At 39.0% G+C, this 20,135-nt stretch overlaps 1 protein-coding gene across 1 annotated transcript; it reads left to right on the top strand.

Annotated features, from left to right (window-relative positions):
- Positions 1-1,553: 1,553 nt before the first annotated feature.
- crb2a (crumbs cell polarity complex component 2a) lies at positions 1,554-20,115 on the top strand. The gene is made up of 13 exons (XM_084388274.1): positions 1,554-1,896; positions 11,401-12,060; positions 12,446-12,641; positions 12,872-13,011; positions 13,112-13,282; positions 13,507-13,620; positions 13,695-14,663; positions 14,972-15,552; positions 15,644-15,809; positions 15,945-16,815; positions 17,155-17,271; positions 17,368-17,494; positions 17,625-20,115. The coding sequence occupies exons 1-13, from the start codon at positions 1,803-1,805 to the stop codon at positions 17,844-17,846; spliced, it is 4,428 nt and encodes a 1,475-aa protein (XP_084244400.1). The 5' UTR covers positions 1,554-1,802; the 3' UTR covers positions 17,847-20,115.
- Positions 20,116-20,135: the final 20 nt, after the last annotated feature.

Below are 20,135 nucleotides of genomic sequence, written 5' to 3'. Positions count from 1 at the left end.
ATCGAAATAAAGTGTTACCCATATTTATTTAGTAAGCAGTCATGTAGTGCTGTAAGTGGGATAATATTGCTGTCATTATTGCTAAATAAGCCCCAACATGGTGATACAAGACTATTTCACTTCGCACCAGGGTCCTGATCACTCTGTCGGGTTTATATTTTGCGATAATGGCAGGCTGTTATGTTTACAAATGTAATATAATGCTTTACATGGCTGCATTTTGTAAATGCCTGCATTAGATTTTTTTCTAAACTAATACTATAAGGCAAGGAGCTTAGTGGAGTTTGTTTCAAAACACTTTTTAAAAATTCTCACAAGCACACACCAATAACAACTTACATCACAGTGACTGGCAGTCCACCAGAAAATGAACCCAAACAACACCATGTTAATCTGTGTGTGTGTGTGTGTGTGTGTGTGTGTGTGTGTGTGTGTGTGTGTGTGTGTGTGTGTGTGTGTGTGTGTGTGTGTGTGTGTGTGTGTGTGTGTGTGTGTGTGTGTGTGTGTGTGTGTGTGTGTGTGTGTGTGTGTGTGATGTGTGCCCTTGTTTATATTACATTGTGGGGACCAAATGTCCCCATAAGAATAGTAAAACCTGAGATCACCTACATTGTGGGGACCAGCCAGCGGTCCCCACTTTTCAAAAGGCTTATAAATCACACAGGATGAGTTGTTTTGAGAAAGTAAAAATGCAGAATGTTTCCTGTGATGGGTAGGTTTAGGGGTAGGGTTAGTGTAAGGGGACAGAATATACAGTTTGTACGGTATAAAAACCATTACGTCTATGGAGAGTCCCCACAAAGATAGTGAACCAGACATGTGTGTGTGTGTGTGTGTGTGTGTTTTAATTAATTGGGTTTAAGTCAAACTCTTCAAACAACCAATAAGGAGAAGTTCAATCCAAATATAGTGCTGGATCAACAAGTTGAGTAGTTCATAAAAACAGGTAGTTGTGGGTTTATTAAGTATAAAGAAATGCAGCCTTGAATGACTAATGCAAATGTGATAGCTGAACTCAGCAGGATATATGATCTCAGCAGCTCATTATACACTGTTGGAAAAAATCAGCAGGGAATCACTTAGGAAAGCTTTTGTGATTGTCTTGATTTGTGAAAGAAAATATCCAGCTGGGCTCAGTATTTTCTAACAAAACAAAATCCAAATTTCCAACTTCACTTTAGTGTGGTTAGTGTAGTATGTTTTTCTAACACAGAACCTCACCTGACCCATGTCAATAGGTTCAAGGACAGGGTTAGTATCTAGTTATAACCCAGTTATTGTAACGGAACAGGACTGTAAAATAAAGTGCGACTGTTATCATTGTTATTAAAACATTTGTAGCTTTATGAATCATGTTTACCCTTGAGGACATCCCTGAATGTCCTTATGTCCTGTTTTGTCTGAATTAATTCCATTCTGTTCCCAAAGTGTAGCTAAGCAAACCCATCACACACAGAGGAGTCCTGGTGCTGAAGTCCACTTCTGGTTTTCCGGCCCCTCCCCTCTCAGTGTGATTAGTGTGGTAAGCCGCAGTGGGATTGGGTGAGAGAGTTAGTCTCATTACTACACGTACAATGTGGCACTGCTCTCAGCCTGACCGTTCTGATGCTGGACAGAGGAACTTTATATGAACGACACACCCTGACGCTTACAGGAATTAAGAGACCAAAGAGAATTTCAACAGAGCAGACTTTCAGCTTCAGGATCATGCGGGAACTCGGACGTTTGATGTTCTCCAAGACGGTTTAATTTGAAGGTTGCTCCACTATGAAGGACTCAAAGAGACATTAAGCTAGTTTGGTATGTTTGGATTGTCTCACGTCACCATGGAGATCAGGAAAGTGCTTCTGAAATGCCCCGGGACATTTTTACTGACCATGATGATGTTCAAATGGGGTAAGTTATCTCTCTCCTTCTGTCTCAAATGCATATTTATAGAACTTTAAGTCAACTTTTACTTGGAAACCCTGAACAATGAAAGAAGGAACTTCTTACAAGAGGCAAAAAATGGGACACTGATCATTAAAAGCTGTTGAGAATACCTTTCATATAATCAGGGATAGAAATAGAATGTGATGTTTTGCTAATATTTGCTCACTTTAAGTGTGTTTTATTCTAAGAAAGACCCAAGTTTAATCGTAAGCAACAGGTTGGATGTGGCTCTACTGGTACTTAGATTTTTTTGGGAAAGTTTACTTTTTACAAAGGCAGATGAAAGCAAGTAAATGTACTTTTTCCACACTATAAAAAATAAAAACAAATGTATTAGTAATAAGTGTTTTGTAATGATATTAGGAGACAAAAGCATGGGGGGGGGGGGGGGACTTGAACCTGTAAGCAGCCACCTAGCAACCACTCAGAACACCCTAGCAACCACCCACAAAAATCTAGCATCATGGTGATTTAAAAAAAAAAAACTGCATGGTAAGCCCTTGGTGTTCATTTTGTTATTTATTAGATATCATATCTTCTACATTCTAAAAAAAATGCTGGGTTGTTTCAACCTGTTGGTTTTTCATTTTATTTTAAAACCCAACGGTTGGGTTTGTCCATATTTGACCCAAACGTGGGTTGAAACAACTCAGCATTTTTTCTTTTCTTCTGTTTTATACTGACACAGAATTCCTGGCTCTGTTTCTCGCATTAGTGTTGTGGTCATTTTCTGTTATCTGGGACTCCCAAAGATGTGCACTGGAGTGTTACTCGCCTCCCTCCTTCTGTCTGGAGTGGATATGACTGGTGCATGGTAGACGGGTGTATGGGGGAGGTTACCCATCTATTTTCCCTCCCTCCATCCATCCAGTCTGATTCTGCCCCGCTCTCAGGCCTCTGTCTGAAGCAGAAAAACTTGGGGGGTGGGTTCCATTGTTTCCCGTTGCCATGACACCAGGGCTGAGTCATTTGGACGTTGTGTGCGGGTGGAATCTGCGTTAAGCACTTTTAACAAGCTCTGTTTACTTTTGCGTCCTGTAGGCTTAATGCTCTTTCATCTGACTGCACGGTCAAGCTGTCTCTGAGTATTTAACTCTATGATGATCATATCCAGGATAATAACAAATCTAAAGTTTTGAGTCTAAAGTATTAATGGTTGTATATAAAAGCAAGTATAAAGTTTAGTACTAATTAACTACATGTATTTACTACAGGGTTAGGATTAGGGTTTGGTTTAGGGTTAGTTGCATGTAATTATGCATAATTTATAGTTATTACTACAGTAACTACATGTGTAACAAGAACACTGTAAAATAATTAAAGATTATATTAAATTAATTTTTTTTTTTTTTTGCAATTTTACAGTAATAGCAATACCTGTAATAACTTATTGCTCTGGTCAAGGTTAGTTTTGGTTCTAAGTGTTATATAAAATTGAAATGCAAGGTTGGCACTTACATTAAATACACTTTACTTAGTCAAAACTCATTGTTCTGACTCACAGATCCTGCTGTTTAGGTGTTAAGTGTTGTATACAATTACAACACTGCATCTGTAGTGTATTTGCATAGACTAATGAGAGTCAATGGGGAAATTCAGCGAGATGAACAGTGAAACTGGTCTAATGTCCTGACTGAGCTGATAGTTCATGTCAAATCACGCATGCAAATGTAACATCAAGCGCTTAGGGAAACAAGGGGGATCCTGGAATTCACATGACTTTTTCAATGAAAATGTCTACAATGGACCCTGCCCCCAACCCTAATCCTAACAAGAACACTGACAGGGAAGAATAAATTCACATGACAAAGTCCACTGCATTCTCACAGTCAAGATTCTGATAATAAAAGTGAGCCTATACTAGCTAGAGGAGCTTGCGCTGATGCTAACATGAACAAATAACGTCTTTCTGTTGATCAGTGCTCAAAAATATCACCTATATAGAAGGTTCAATGAATGTTTTGGGTAATAGAGTGTAATATACACTGCATGGCCAATCGCTGTTTGGATTTAAAAAGACAAATACGTAAGAGTCTATGATTGGATCATTATTGCTGTGATTATTATGTTTCTAGCATGTTATATGTTTGGCAACAGTTCTTCTAACCCTAGTTGATGGAGTGTGTAGCTTTTCATTTCTTAAACATCCATGTAGGAAGACACATCTTGGCCATATTCCAGGATGACAATATCAGGCTCAAATTGTGAAAGGATGGTTGAGAGGGAGCATGAAGAACCATTTCCACACATGAATTGCCTCCTCTGAATCCAGACCTTAAATTCAGTGAAAGTTTTTGGGATGTGCTGGAGAAGACTTTACAGAGTGCTGGACAATATCTTGACCAATCATAGATACACCTCTTGATGGAAATAAATGTTGTGATGTTATTTCCATCAAGAGGTGCATACATTTTTGGTCAAGATCTAGTATATTATAGGTGTTGATGCTAACATTGACATGCTTTTGTGTGGATTAATGCTCAAAGATAATCACATATTGTATATTTAGAGGGTTAAATTAATGCTTTGGGTATATATATATATATATACTGTAAATAAATCAATTAATCACGATTAATCGCATCTAACATAAAAAAAAGGACAATTTAGACAATTTACTTGCAAATAATAGCTGCTTAATAAAAAGGTTTTTACAAAATAATTCACTTATGTGTTCTTACAAAAAAATCAAGCTTCACATTTCTGCATTTAAACACTCCAGACGCTGACCAGGTTTACTTAAGCAGTATCTGCTACTTAAAAGATAGTATGCCACAAATTTGGTTGATAAAACTGAAATATTTTAAATTCTAATATTATGTTTTGGTTTTAGATTTACTTGACATAATAAGCTAATTTCCTTCAGAACTAATGCCAAAAGCCTTGTGTTGAAGCTCATGAGGCGTAACACTCAAAAGCATCACCTATAAAGTCTTAAAGGTTAAAACTTTGTATCTAGGTTTAGATGCAGGGTGGAATAAAGCTAATTAGCCAATTAGCATCTGAGACTAGAGCTAATGACAGACGTGCTAAATCTTGAGTTCATGTTGATGCTAAAAACAACTATTTATACTCTAATATTCACAATGAGTCAAAACTATATATTTAGTCTGAAAAGTTTGATTCTTAATGTTAGAACTCTTAATTTTAGGTTCACATGAGAGAATTAAGCATGCATGAGTACAAATAAACTTGCACACACCTCTCCAGCGCCTGTGAAAATAACCAGACCACAGGTTATCACAAAGTCCTGTCACACATCACACACACGTCCCAGCTGCCCTCTTACTGTCATTCTCTCTGAAACCCATCCGTTCCCACTCATATCTCTGGACAGATGCATATTAAGGGAGTGTTATCTCATTCAGATGATCTCCCCATCTGACTGGGCCACTAACCCTGACAAATTTCACAGCCATTGTATAGACAGTTGATCTCTACCTCCAATATCCATACAGTGTTACAGGGTTAACTGAAACTAAAACTACAACCATTAAAAAAAAAAAAAAACTAAACCTCTAACTTGAAATAAGATAAACATAACCTGAAATACTGTATATATGTATGACAAAAACACACAACAAAATAACTAAAACTTGACCTAAATTTCAAATATACAAATAAAAATGAATTCAAAATAGTAATAAAAACTACAATAGTATCTTAATTATACTAGAATAACACTGGTGTTATACACACATACAGATGCCGTTTCCCCACCCGACCCCTCTAAAACAATCTGTAACCCCTAAAATTGTAAAACTAACCAATCACGCCCCCTCACAGCAGGAAGTAAGACAAACAGGTATGATTGACAGTGATGTAAACAAAAGGGGAGGAGTTCTCCATGATTGACAGTCAGTATCAGTGTTAGCAGTTTAACTCTTAGAACATGCATGGCTAACATTCTTCCAGCGGCCTCACACAGATAACCTTAAACACAAGTAAGCCGTAGTGCACAAGACAGATGTCAGGAGAATGTCTCCGTCTGCCATAGGATGCCAAAGACTCTCAGATCTCTGTGAAACCTCAATGTTAAAGTCTGTATAATCAGAACCACTACAGCCTGTCTCCACCTCGAACCTAAACGCGTCACATCTGGGTGCTGTCCACATTCCAGCGAGATCACATTTAAGAGAATACAAATACTGTATGAATATGAATGGAACATGACCAGGTCAAAAGGTGACAAGCTCACATTTGTAGAAGACAGATATTGTTGCAGTTAGTGCAGTGGGTAAAGGCTGCATGATCAAAAATACAGTAATATTCTGAAATATTACTAGAAATTAAAATAACTGTTTTCTATTTAAATATGTTTTAAAATGTAATTCATTCCTGTGATGCAAAGCTGAATTTTCAGCATCATTACTCCAGTTTTCAGTCTTCAGTGTCACATGATCCTTCAGAAATCATTCTGATATGCTAATTTGCTGCTCAAGAAACATTTCTTCTTATTATCAATGTCAATGTATTATCAACAGTTTTTGCTGCTTAATACTTTTGTGGATACTATGATTCATTATTTCATTCTTTTATGAATGGAACGTTCAAAAGAACAGCATTTATTTGAAATGTATATTATTTGTAACATTATAAAATGTCTTTACTGTCAGTTTTAATCAATTTAATACATCCTTGCTGAATGAAAGTAGAATAGATAGATAGATAGATAGATAGATAGATAGATAGATAGATAGATAGATAGATAGATAGATAGATAGATAGATAGATAGATAGATAGATAGATAGATAGATAGATAGATAGATAGATAGATAGATAGATAGAGGCCATTAAAATATGGACAACCCCTTGTTGCTTTTGAACAAAAAGGTGTCTAAAATAACCAGCACTATTTAAATCGGACAGATGGTTATGCTAATGAAAAATAATCACTCTCTGGAATCTCTTGCTGGCACAAGGTGGCAGAGAACTGGATTCTAAGGTTACAGAAGCTGTCTGGCTTAGCAGTGTAGACTAACCTAAAGCTGTCCTGTTTTACACACACCACTCTGAGAGGATTACGTTCAGCTCAGTATGTGAAGACTTTGGCCTATACTCGAACTTTCTCGACAGAAAGTACAAATATTTCATCTGAAATTATGATGAAATTCACGGTCTAACATGTGAGCAGACAACACAAATATTGTGAATTAAAGGTTCAGTCAGTGAGTGTTCAAGCACATGTGTTTTTGTGAGAGTACATAAGCTAAATGAGGTACAGACAGTTTAATCCACTTTAATTTTCTTTAAACAGTACAACACAGGTTAGCAGAGGGCTAAACAGAAAGCAGATAATCAGTGTCCTTCAGTGACAGGAAGGAGTAAGTAAAAAAAGAAAACTAGAAGAGGCACTTCATGTATGTCTGCCGTCAGTGGACTGGATGCTTCTGACGGGCATATGCTCCATCTGGCTTAGTGACCCTTCATGGCAGCGTGAGCTGAGAAATCTTCTTTACTTATCACACTACACTGACAGGAAATGACATTAGCTTTAAAGAGATCTAAGATGGTGAGAAAGACGGAAAATAAAAGGAGAGGGGAGGTGGATCTGAGGTCACAGAGGTCAGAATCTCTTCGTCTCAGGGCCACATTAGTTTACCAGTAACTATGGAAACTGAACACTTTCTGGGTCAGTCTGAGTGGAGCTCGTTTTCCTGGGCCGGGGGTGGGGAATGAGTGCTTATGTGTGGGTGTGTCAGACGGATCTGCATCCTACACAGTGAAACATGCTAAAATCAAAATTGTTTTTGGGAACATAATGTGTGCATGGCGATTACTCCTAAAAATATTCACTTGTTTGTTTTGTTTACTTTAAGATCGTTGTGTAAGCCGCAAGATAAATGTGAGCGTGTTCACACTAAGATCAGTGTGTAAGCTCTCAGTTGTGTTGTGTAAGAACAGTCTGTGTGTTCTGAGACTGATAAGATGTTTCTGTTCTAAAAGTAACACTTCCATGTTGATTAAAGTGTCTGGGCAAATACACTGCAGTGGGTCCAAAAGTCTGGAACTGACAATCCGGAAATCCAATCCAATCCAATCCAATCCAATCAAAATCGAATTTATATCTGGAAAGAAACAAAGATTCGGAATTTTGAACAATTTAGTGTAAAGGAACATTATGATGTTCTATCTTACACTAAAATTGTTGTGCTGATATAGTACAATTTGCTGTGTAATTTATCATGTAAAAAAGAAAGTATTACATTAGAAAAATAGAAGCATTTTTGCTTGTAGTATCAGACTTTGGGAACCTACTTGTCACTGCGATTATGATCTGTACACTGTTGCTCCACAAATCGAGACAAGTTAAGTCATCATGTTTATTCATTTACTGCTTTAAACAATACCGATTGTTTCAGCAGCTTTACAATAATAGGAAAACGTCACACACACACACACACACACACACACACACACACTCTTCTCACTCCTCTGTTTCACACACTGATCTGATCCGTTTAATGATGCACCACTATAGAACATTTCACCAATACTGATATCAGCAATTATCTTTACATTAGATTGATTTTACTAAGAAATGTCTGAATCATATTTCATTCTCAATAGAAACAAAAATATATTTTGTATACTGTCTGTTTTCTAACATTTTGTGTGTGTGTGTATATATATATATGTTATGTTTATTTACTATATATTTTGTACAATATTGTATATATATATATATGTGTGTGTGTGTGTGTGTGTGTGTTGTGTGTGTATATTGCAAAAATGATGTTTATTTACTATATATATATATATATATATATATATATACACAATATATATTATTTACAATATTGAATATATACATATACTATATTTATAAATAGAAGAGGCAAAAAAATCCAAAAGTGTATACATTTTCTGTTATTTTTACAACAAATGTGTTGTTATATAATGTAATGTAAATATTTGTTTATATATGTGTGTGTGTAAAGAATTGTCTGAATCATGTTCTCAAAAGAAAGGAAGGAGAAAAGCTGAAAAAAAAAAAAAAAAAAAAAAAAAAACAATAATAGGAAAATAAGAGAATCAATGATGCAAACTTCAGAAGGCCTTTTTTAACCCCCTGGTCCCGTATGGATTACTTTTATGATGGATGGATGCGCTTTTTGGAGCTTCAAAAACTCTAATCGCTCCCATTATAAAGTGTGGAAGAGCCAGGATATTTTTTTATATAACTCTGTGTTTGGCTGAAAGAAGAAAGTCATATACACTTAGGATGGCTTGAGGGTGAGTAAATTATGGGATCATTTTAATTTTGGGTGAACTAACCCTGTAATGTGACCTTAAAAAGGTTTAAGAATCAAGTTGTACCCTTGTGGGGACATTTGATTCCCACAAACATATCAAAAGTTGACACACACATACACACTTCTGAACTATATAGTCCCTTCACGCTTCACCTTATTTTCACAAAATGCTGCCCCATTTCTGCTACGCTGCCTTGCTACACACACAATGCTCAACATGTGCACACAGACACACACGCACAACACCTCATTCCTTTTGCCCATTCATTAATATCTTCCGCCTGAATGAATATTTGGGATGAAGGTCTGATCAAAGCGACATTGAGGGGGCCAGGGCAGCAAAGTGGTTGAGAGAAGTCGGGGGAGTGTTTAGGGGGACGAGGGGCCCCACAAGGGTTAAGGATGGGTGGGCCACACTAATGGATCTGAATTGAATGCGCAGTGGGGGTTGAGGGTCGAGGTCATGCAGATAACAGGAATTTGGAATGACGCAGAGAGCTTTCATGCGATTGGTTGATTTGCACGAGAAAATCCCCATGAATGCTTCGCACCACACTCTGATCTAAAAAATACATACTCATATGCACAAGCAAAATATGCAATTTACAATACACACTAGGTCACAAATTACAGGGGATCTCTCAAAATTTAAGACTTGTTATGACTAAGAAAAAAAAAAAAAAAAAAAATTGAGAACCTCACAAATGATCAACCTCACAGATGGGCTTGGTATTTGCAATGCTGATTTTTAAGAGATTATTTAACTTTGTTCCTCAGGCTCAGTCGGATTAAGGTTTGTGATAAACAGCCTGTTATTAACTGATGTCAGTATTACCTTTGTCTTGAATGGTATATGTCTGTTTTTCATTTTTCAACAGAATCTTTCAAGTTTTCTGAAAAAAATGCACATGCAAAATTAATCATCACTATGTTAGAATTATGCTATGTGGTTGCTAAGGTGTTCTATGTTTTTGCAGTTTGCTTAGTAGTTGCTAGATGGTTGCTTACCAGCCTAATCAAATGACCCCACCTCCAACTTTCTATGACATTATGGGCCCTAGATATCATATGTTTGTTATTCAAGGTCTATGGGATTTATTTCCCAATTTTATTGACAAGACATATAGACATCTATCACAAATCTGATTGCTTAAAAAGTTTCAGGACATCTCTCCAGTCATGTCTCTTTTTTTCCATGTCTATTGGAAAAAATGGCATAGGTCACCAAGCCCCAAACCCCAAGTATGATCAGTGGTAAAAAACTGACATAATTTTTACTTGGAATTTACATCGGGTTTCCCGTTGGTATGGAAGCTTGTTTCCGCCACAAAATAAAAAAAATAAAAGATAATTGCGACTTTTTATCTCACAATTGCGAGTTTACATCTCGCAATTCTGACTTTATTTCTCAGAATTGCGAGATATAAAGTCAGAATTGCGTAAAATAAAGTCGCAATTGCGTGTTTTAAAGTCAGAATTGCGAGATATAAAGTCAGAATTGCGTGAAATAAAGTCACAATTGCGTGTTATAAAGTCAGAATTGTGAGATATAAAGTCGCAATTGCGTCTTATAAAGTCAGAATTCTGACTTTTTTTCTCGCAATTGCGACTTTATATCACGCAATTCTGACTTTATATCTCAGAATTCTGACTTTATATCACGCAATTGGGAGATATAAAGTCAGAATTGCATGATATAAAGTCGCAATTGCGTGTTATAAAGTCAGAATTGTGAGATATAAACTATTCTAAGGTAAAAAAAAAAAAAGTCCGTCTTTTTTTTTTTCTTAGAATTGGACTTTATATCTCACAATTCTGAGAAAAGATGTCAGAGTTGCGAGATATAAACTCGCAATTATGTGTTATAAAGTCAGAATTGCGTGATATAAAGTCAGAATTGCGAGAAAAAAAGTCAGAATTCTGACTTTATAAGACGCAATTGCGACTTTATATCTCGCAATTCTGACTTTATATCTCAGAATTCTGACTTTATATCTCAGAATTCTGACTTTATTTCACGCAATTCTAACTTTATATCTCGCAATTCTGAGAAATAAAGTCAGAATTGCGAGATGTAAACTCGCAATTGTGAGATAAAAAGTCGCAATTATCTTTTAAAATGTTTTATTCAGTGGCGGAAACAAGCTTCCATACGTTGGTGATATGCATCAGTTAGAGGTACCATATTAAATCCTGTCTTTCTTTCTCTAGGTATATTCTGTTCCGGGTCATCTGATTTGTGTGCATCTTCTCCGTGTCAGAATGGGGCGACATGCGTAGATACAATGGATGATTATGTGTGTTTGTGTTCACGGGAAGGAGTACGGTACATGGGGAGGGACTGTGCGGAGCTGTACGACGGTTGTGTGTTTGCCGAATGTGAAGGGTGTGTCAGTGAACCTGGCACAGAGCACTACACCTGCCCAGAGGACATCAATGAGTGTGAAAGTGGGCCGTGTGTCGGTGCCCTCTCTGAGTGTGTGGACGAGCTGAATGGCTTCAAATGCTTGTGCCCACCTGGCTTTGGAGGAGAGGACTGTAGTCGTCGCATCACAGACTGTGTTGATGAACCCTGCCTCAACAATGGCACCTGTAGACGTATAGTGGATGGATTTGAATGCACTTGTTCAGACGGTTTTCGTGGTGAGACCTGCGAAGAGGACCTGGATGAGTGTGATTCACATCCCTGTCAGAACGGTGCAATCTGTCTGGATGGGGCCAACAAGTATCACTGCTTCTGCGTACCTGGATACCAAGGACACAACTGTGAGATTGACATTAATGAGTGTGCATCGAGACCTTGTAGGAACAATGGAACATGTATTAATGGGAAAGACCGGTACCTGTGTGAATGCCTGCTGGGATATACAGGTAATCTGTGGGTGTGGGTGTATATATTTGCTTGTGGGTGTACAACTTGTTTGAAACCTTAAGTTTCCACATTTTGTAACTGTATGCTAATAGTCTAAAGCAGGGGTGCCCAATCCTAATGCTGACAGGCAAAGGTCCTGCAAAAATTAGTTCCAACACACTAATTTCAGGTAATCCTAGTAGATCTTAATGGCTGATTCAGATTTGTTTTATTAGGGTTGGAACTAAACTCTGCAGGACTATGGCCCTCCAGAAGTAGGATTGGGCACTCCTGGTCTACATGGATGTTGACAGCAATTAATAACTGGTACTTGCCAAGTCGCAAGCTGTTCTTTATAGGGCATCTGATTTTTTAAGTCATGTATTGTGTTTTGTATCTCTGTAGGAGTGAACTGTGAGATGGAGATTGATGAATGCGAGTCAAATCCCTGTCAGAACGGAGCCACCTGTCATGACCTAGTGGGGTTGTACACCTGTGAATGTGTGCAGGGGTTTGAAGGTTCCGACTGTGAAACCAATATCGATGAATGTGAGAGTGATCCATGTCAGAATGGAGGAATCTGCCACGACCTTATTGATAGGTAACGGAACTCTGGAATTGTGGCAATGTCTGAAAGAGTCATGCAGATGGCATGTCCATGCACTGCCCATTATTTTTTCACTTACTCACTGTGAGTAAAACAAATGTTACATGTTAGTCAGACAGTCTCTTCCTATCTAAGTGGTTGGTTATTGGCCAGAAAAAGCTGTACTGCAGAGCAGATTTTATGCTCAAAGTTAAAATAGTCTGATTTGGTGTGTTTGTATGCAGTTATGAGTGTGAATGTGAAGGCACTGGTTTTATGGGGGACCACTGTGAAGAGGATATTCCGGAGTGTGCATCTCATCCTTGCCAACATGGAGCTACTTGTCTAGAAGGCATTAACCACTACAACTGTACCTGTTGGCCAGGTAGCTCTCCTTTATCCAAAATCGCACTCAAGTCTTTCAAGTCTTTATATTCCTAACCCTAACTCTGCAACAAACTGAAACAATGTTAATGTGTGTATAGGTTTTGAAGGAGATAACTGTGAGGTGGATATTGATGAATGTGCTGATACTCCTTGTGAGAACGATGGTGAATGTTTTGAGAAGTCAAATCCAGAACTCTGGGAAACGGACTGGGAGTTCACCTACGCCACAGCTGTGGGTTACGTCTGTCAGTGCCAACCAGGATACACAGGTACCGGAAACATAAAAACAGATGTAAATGTAAAACAGTACAGTAAAACAATACACTAACATTGCAACCGCTTTCATTTTAAGAACTTGTTCCAGAGCCTTACTATTTTGTGACCCAATATGTGATTGAATGGGTGGTGAAGGTTACTCAAGTAATGACACAATGTTTTACCTGAACAGAGTTTCTTCATGCTGTTTATTTGTTTTATTTGTTTATTTCCCCAGGAGAGAACTGTTCAGTGAACATAAACGAGTGTGTATCTGAGCCCTGTCACAATGGAGGAAGCTGTAAGGATTTGGTTAATGGATACACGTGTCTATGCCCGGAGGGGTTTGCAGGTTAGTGTTTGCATATGGGAAACTGTTTGCATGTGTATTTGTCTGTATTGTTCATTTTGGTCTGTCTTTCTCAGGCGTGGAGTGTGAGGTTAATATAGATGAGTGTGAGAGTGCCCCCTGCCTGAATGGAGGTGTATGTGAAGATGGAGTAGCTGAATACAAGTGCCAATGTGCAGAAGCTGAGGAAGGTCACCTGCCATGGGGGGGTCCCCAATGCACTGTGCAGCTGCTTGGTTGCATTGAGCATGACTGCCAAAATGGCGCCACCTGCTTGCCGTGGTTAGATGAAAAGACACATGGACATACTTGCCTTTGTCCTCCTGGTTTCTATGATGACATATGTTCTACACCAACCACATTTTCCTTCTCCTCACCGAGGTTCTTTCTGATTGAGGTTCCACCACTCGAGCGCAGAAGGAGAGACACAGAACATGAGCACCCTCTGGGGGTTCGTCTGCGCTTCCGAACCACTCTGCCGGATATGCTGCTGTTCTTTCGTGGCAATGATGAGCTCTTCTTATCCCTAGAGATTGTTGGGGGTGAGCTGCTTGCTAAAGCAATATCTAAGGAGGGAGAGTCACTGGAGGCACAATTACCGGGTCTTGTAAGTGACGGAGATTGGCATGAGGCAATGGTCACCATTGATGAACAGGATACCAGACTTGTGCTTCAGGTCAAAGGTCCAGGCTGTGACAATCAAGTATGCAGAGCTGAAGACAAGCAACCAGATGATCATGAAACTTTTTTGCACTACGAGATGCTCACAAAGGTATATGTGGGTGGAGTACCAGAGGAGTACATGTACCTTACATTGAGCGGCCATGGCTTTTTGGGCTGTATGGAGGACCTACAGATTGATGGCCATTCTGTCCTGCCCCATGATCTGGATGACAAGGAGGAAAGTGTAGAGTTAGGCTGTATAAAGACGGAATGGTGCCAAGTGGACCCACATCCTTGCTCTCAACAAGGGCACTGTGTTGACCTCTGGACGAGCTACCGCTGTGACTGTTATAGACCACACTATGGACATGATTGCAGCCAAGGTGTGCATAAGCATATCCTCATTCACTCAAACATTGATCTTGTAGTAATGTGTAGAGCTGGGATATTCAGCTCTGGTGCTGAAGGGTAATTGTTCTGCCAGGTTTAGCTCTAACCTTATACAAACACACCTGAACAAACTAATCAAGATGTGTGTTTGATTCTGGTGGGACTGAAACTCTGCAGGACAGTGGCCCTCCAGGACTGCAGTTGCATAGTTTTGGTGTAGAGGAAACCAAACTTATACAATAATAAAACATTGGCACATTATCATTCTTGATTTTTGTCTCTATTTCTCTTTATTTTCCAGATTTTTCCTCTTGGACATTTGGTCATGAGCACTCTACAAGCTTTCTTCCATTTGTACTGCTGTCTGATATTGGCAGGAACTTTAGTGTCTCATTCTTCCTACGATCACTTAAATCAAGTGGATTATTATTTCAGCTACGAAGGGCAGGCCTTCAGGAGACAGGGGGAGATGATCCTTATTTTACTATGTACCTGGAAATGGGACGAGTACAGGTGACCTCTGTAGCGGAGTCACCCACCCTATCATCACCAGTGTTTGTCTGTAATGGAGAGAAGTCACTGCTTCAGTTGGACATACAGGAGGGTTGGGTATTCTTTAACCACGGAGGATTGCGCTATAGGCTTGGCTCACTGCCTGACATGGAAGTTCTGAAGGGAGACCTGGTGTATGTTGGTGGAGTTCCAGGTGAAGAGGGTGCAACGGATTGGGGTGGACAATTTAAGGGGTGCCTGCAGGACCTGAGACTAGACGATGTGCATCTGGCAGTGGAACCCTGGAATAGTACCCTCAGTGAGACTATATATTTCTCCAGTGATGCAGAAAATGTGCTACCTGGATGCATGAGTGATGACACATGCAAGGTATGTTGACATACATTTTTGTTTTCATTTCATCAGACCTACAATGATAATTACAGTTGGAAAGAGCTGTCGTTGTGCAATTGGTTTGCAGGTGGAGCCTTGCTTGAATGGTGGAGAGTGTACAGTCACATGGAATGACTTTACTTGTTCCTGTCCACGGGATTTCACTGGAAAGACATGTGAAACCAGAGTTTGGTGTGTCAGCGACCCGTGCGTAAATGGTGGACACTGCGTGGATCTGTCGGATGGTTTTGAGTGTATGCTTATCTTGAACACCTAGCTGATATTTTTCAGTGTCTTGTTTGCTTGAAATAATTCAAATATCATTAATGTATAAATGTTTATACCGTAATCAAGTAGTATGTTAATTTTTATTTGATTTTTCTTACCAGGCATTGCTAATGCAACATTTGACAACACACCCTTACACTACAGTGCTAAGGGATCTGTAGTTGACCCAGTGACCAATGTTACCATGGAGCTCCGTACAAGGCAGGAAAATGGTGTGCTACTTCGTGCATGGAGAGGAGTGGAACTTCTTCTGGTTGGTCTGTTGGATTCAGCCATTTATGTGGAGCTTCATACAGAGAACAGTGTGGAACCAGTAAAATTCTCTGGACAGAGACACATTGCAGATGGAACCTGGCATCGCCTGCTCGTTTCCATGGCCAACCCAGAGCGTGATGCATCACAGTGGTTGGTTTTGGTGGATGGCATCATTGATGGTAGCAGTGCTCCAGTGCTTGCTGGTAGTTTAAGTTTTCTTAAAGACTTGTCAAGTGAGGTTGCACTGGCAGAGACGTACACAGGATGTCTAGGTGCTGTCAGAGTAGGTGAGGTGTATCTTCCATTTGTAGACAATGCCAAACCACCCCAAACATCTCGGTTTTGGCGGAGACAAGATGAGCGTGTGCACATAGGGTGCTTCGGGGCTCCAGTGTGCCACTCTCATCCTTGCAGGCGTGGTGGTACATGTGTGGATCTCTTCAATTCTTTTGGCTGCCAGTGCTCACTCGGCTGGGAAGGGATCACCTGCGAGAAAGAAACAGACGAGTGTGTCTCAGGACCCTGTCTCCATGGCAAATGCAAGGACAAGTTTAATGGGTTTGACTGCTTGTGTCACCCAGGATATGCTGGACCTACATGTTCGGAAAACATAGACGACTGCAAAGGATCGAAGTGTAAGAACGGGGGAACCTGTGTGGATGGAGTAAATGACTACACCTGTATCTGTCCCCCTAATTACAGCGGAACACGTTGTCAGTGAGTTCCTACTGATCACACATTGATGCCTAGGACTTGACTCAGCCATAATTTAGACTCCATTTACAATACATACGCCCTTTCACTCTGTTGAACAGAGAACAGGGTTATAATGTGGCCTTCACATTACAACCAAATGCAAAACTGCTTGCAATTGTAAATACTAATGAACGCCAATGGGGGGAAAAAAATAGTTCACTATGCATTTTTCCATTTTATACAGTTATTTCTTGTTACTCAAGTTTGAATGAACCAGTGAGGCTGCATCCTTATCTGTTTGGGACTGTTTTGATCTGTTGTGAGTTTGAGCATTTGTTTGTTTGTGTTCTTGTGCATCAGGTATAACTACCCTCCTCTTAAATGTCAACTGGATTTTGAATGTGAAAATGATGGCATCTGTCATGACACTCAGTGGGGGGCAAACTGCACCTGCCTTCCAGGATTCACAGGAGACAGGTGGAATTAACACTTACATCCTTGTCCAGTAGAAATAAATTGAATATACAAATGCTGATATAGATGACTAAGTGTTCGCGTTTTTTCCCCCCACAGATGTGAGAGAGAAATGGATGAGTGTGCATCTAGCCCATGTCTAAACGGTGGATCGTGTCTGGATCGGTTGAACCGGTTTCAATGTTTGTGTCCAGCAGGATTCAGTGGCCAGTTCTGTGAAACAAATGTAAGTAAACACGGAGTATAATAATAAGCATACAATTTAGGAGCGAAAATAAGAATGCAAACTAGTTCAGTAGTGTTGATTGTTACTTTTTATACCTGCCAACAACAACAATTTGAATCTCTCTCTGCAGAAGCAGGCTCAGCAAGATCATATACCATGGCTGGCAATTGCAGTTCCATTGGTATGTGGCTGTATCCTCTTGGTGGCTATTGGTCTCATTTTCATGTTGATGACAGCACGCAGGAAGCGGCAATCAGAAGGAACTTATTCCCCAAGCCATCAGGAAGTAGCAGGTGCACGCCTGGAGATGGATAGCATGCTGAAAGTACCACCCGAAGAGCGTCTAATTTGAGAAATGTAGACAAGGTGACAAAAACTGATGTAGACAAGGGCGCTCTAATATTATCGGAGTGACTTCATAAAACTAAACTCAACCTTTCCAAGACCATGTAGTATTATGGAGCTACAATAATAAGCAAGTGCTACATCAAACAAGCAACCTAAAGATCTACTGTAATACAAATAAAGAGGAACATTTAAAATAAGAAGTCATTAAATATGGTTGATCTTTCACCATAGATTTTGTCAAGACCAACAACTCTGGAATTTATCCTGCAACTCTCTCAAGTCTAGTTGAACTTGAACGTTGTGATTCTTTACCTCACGGCATTATATGCCTGAACGACTTTGACAAAGTGTCATACAGTAAAGAGGCAAAAAATATAAGTTTACATTCTCCCCACACTTCCACAGCATTTAAAATCTTTAACAAATCCCTTTCAAAGATAAACACTGAAAGTAGTGCTAATGATGGAGAGAGCACCATTTTGAAAATATTTTTTTCCACAGCATTTGAATGTACAAGGTATGATATCTGTAGCAAAACTGTTGTGTTAACTAGCTACTATTTCTGCTGTAGGCAACACTGGATATGATAATTGACACTAAGGAATGTGGCTTCATATTCATGCCAATGTGAATAATTAGCTATACATTAGCATTTACAGGGGAGGGAAACAACAAACTAGTTACCCTTTTAGGCCCTGTTTACACCTGGTATTAAGATGTGTTTTGGTCGATCGGATCACAAGTAGACGAGGGAGACACATTCCTGTTTACACCTGGTGTTTTAATCTATCTGTTTTGTTCACTTTCGACCACTTCTGTCCTGATCTTTTTTTGGGGTGGGCTCTATGGGTGGGTAAATATATGGGCTTTTTCAGATCTAATGGACGAAATAAGTTTGTGCAATTTACAAATGAACGCAAAAGGGGACGGCAGAAAAACTATGGAGAGCATCAGCTTTCTTTTTTGCTCTGAAAGCCGCAAGACCACACAGAACGCTGTGAATGTGTGTTAGAAATCAGGAAAGAACAATGAGTTTGGTACGTTTTTCGTCTTCAAACCAAACTGAAGTCTTCTTCAGCCGAGAAAGTTTAAATCCTTTTGTGGTTCGAACACATTCGATAACATGAGTGTTTACACTACGAAAAGCAATCCGCAAGAATGCGTTTTCGACTACCTCTGGAAGTGTTCGAAAGTAGACAAGCACAACATGTTTTAGACCCCGTTTACACCTGTATTTAGCATCGTCCACTTGTGATCAGATTGACGAAAATGCTTAATACAAGGAGTAAACAGGGCCTTAAAGTAATAAAAAATTATATATTTTTTGCTTTGGGGCATAACTTTTTAAGCATTGTTGCAGTCACATTGTGTCAGAATTACTCTAATTACGCATTTATGATTACTAAAAACTATTCACTTTGTCTTTGTTGAACACATTTCTGTCATATAAACAACCAAAAAGATGCGAGTTAGTTGGCAATATCACTAGGTTTATATTTGATATGCCATTTTATTTTAGCCAATAACCTGCACTTTCGCTATTAAATATTTGAGACAGCAAAGAGAAATAAATGAATGTAGTGATTCATTTATTTATTTTTTTGCTATCATTGACAAAGCTGCATATGGTGCTATTAAGCTGTCATGGATGGAGCAACAAGACAAATAACTTTAAGTAGAATCTGAGCAGTTGTAATCTTGTAATTATGGTCATTCCAACAAAACAGTGAATGCAGCATAATCCGATTGAGACCGTTATTGGAAAAACTGTGAACATTTTACCGTTTGACAATCACCGCACTTCACATTTTTTATGGGGGGGGGGGACGGGGGTGCGTTTATACGCATACCAGTGTGAGACTACTAAAGATACAAACACCAAACTCAATGTTTATACACACTTACCTCTGGAATACACATGCAAACATGAACGCCATGAGTGGTAAAATCAAATTCTGCCTGTGTATGAAGATAAAAAAAAAAAAGAGATGAGAAGAACATAAGAACAAATCCTTGCTGATGCCTAAATGCTGTAAAAACTGAGTGAATGCAAGTTGCATTCATTTTACAAGTTGTATGTATATGTTGTAAATTGTGGCTATAATTTGTGTTTTCTGGTCTGTTGTATATCAATCTGGCTTCCTTCATATGTATGCTTAGGAATTACTAAAACTAAAAAGTACAGTGCGAACTGCAACATCAACATAGGAATATATTTTTTAATGTGTAAATGTGCAAAAACTGTTTAATAAAGGTGTTTGTGTTTAAATGTGTAAATGGAGTAAAGGTCAGA

This window comes from Rutilus rutilus (genome assembly GCF_951802725.1).
Source record: "Rutilus rutilus genome assembly, chromosome: 18".
NCBI lineage: Eukaryota > Metazoa > Chordata > Actinopteri > Cypriniformes > Leuciscidae > Rutilus > Rutilus rutilus.
Note: the sequence above shows the minus strand (reverse complement) of the source record. Positions and strands in the feature narration are given on the sequence as shown.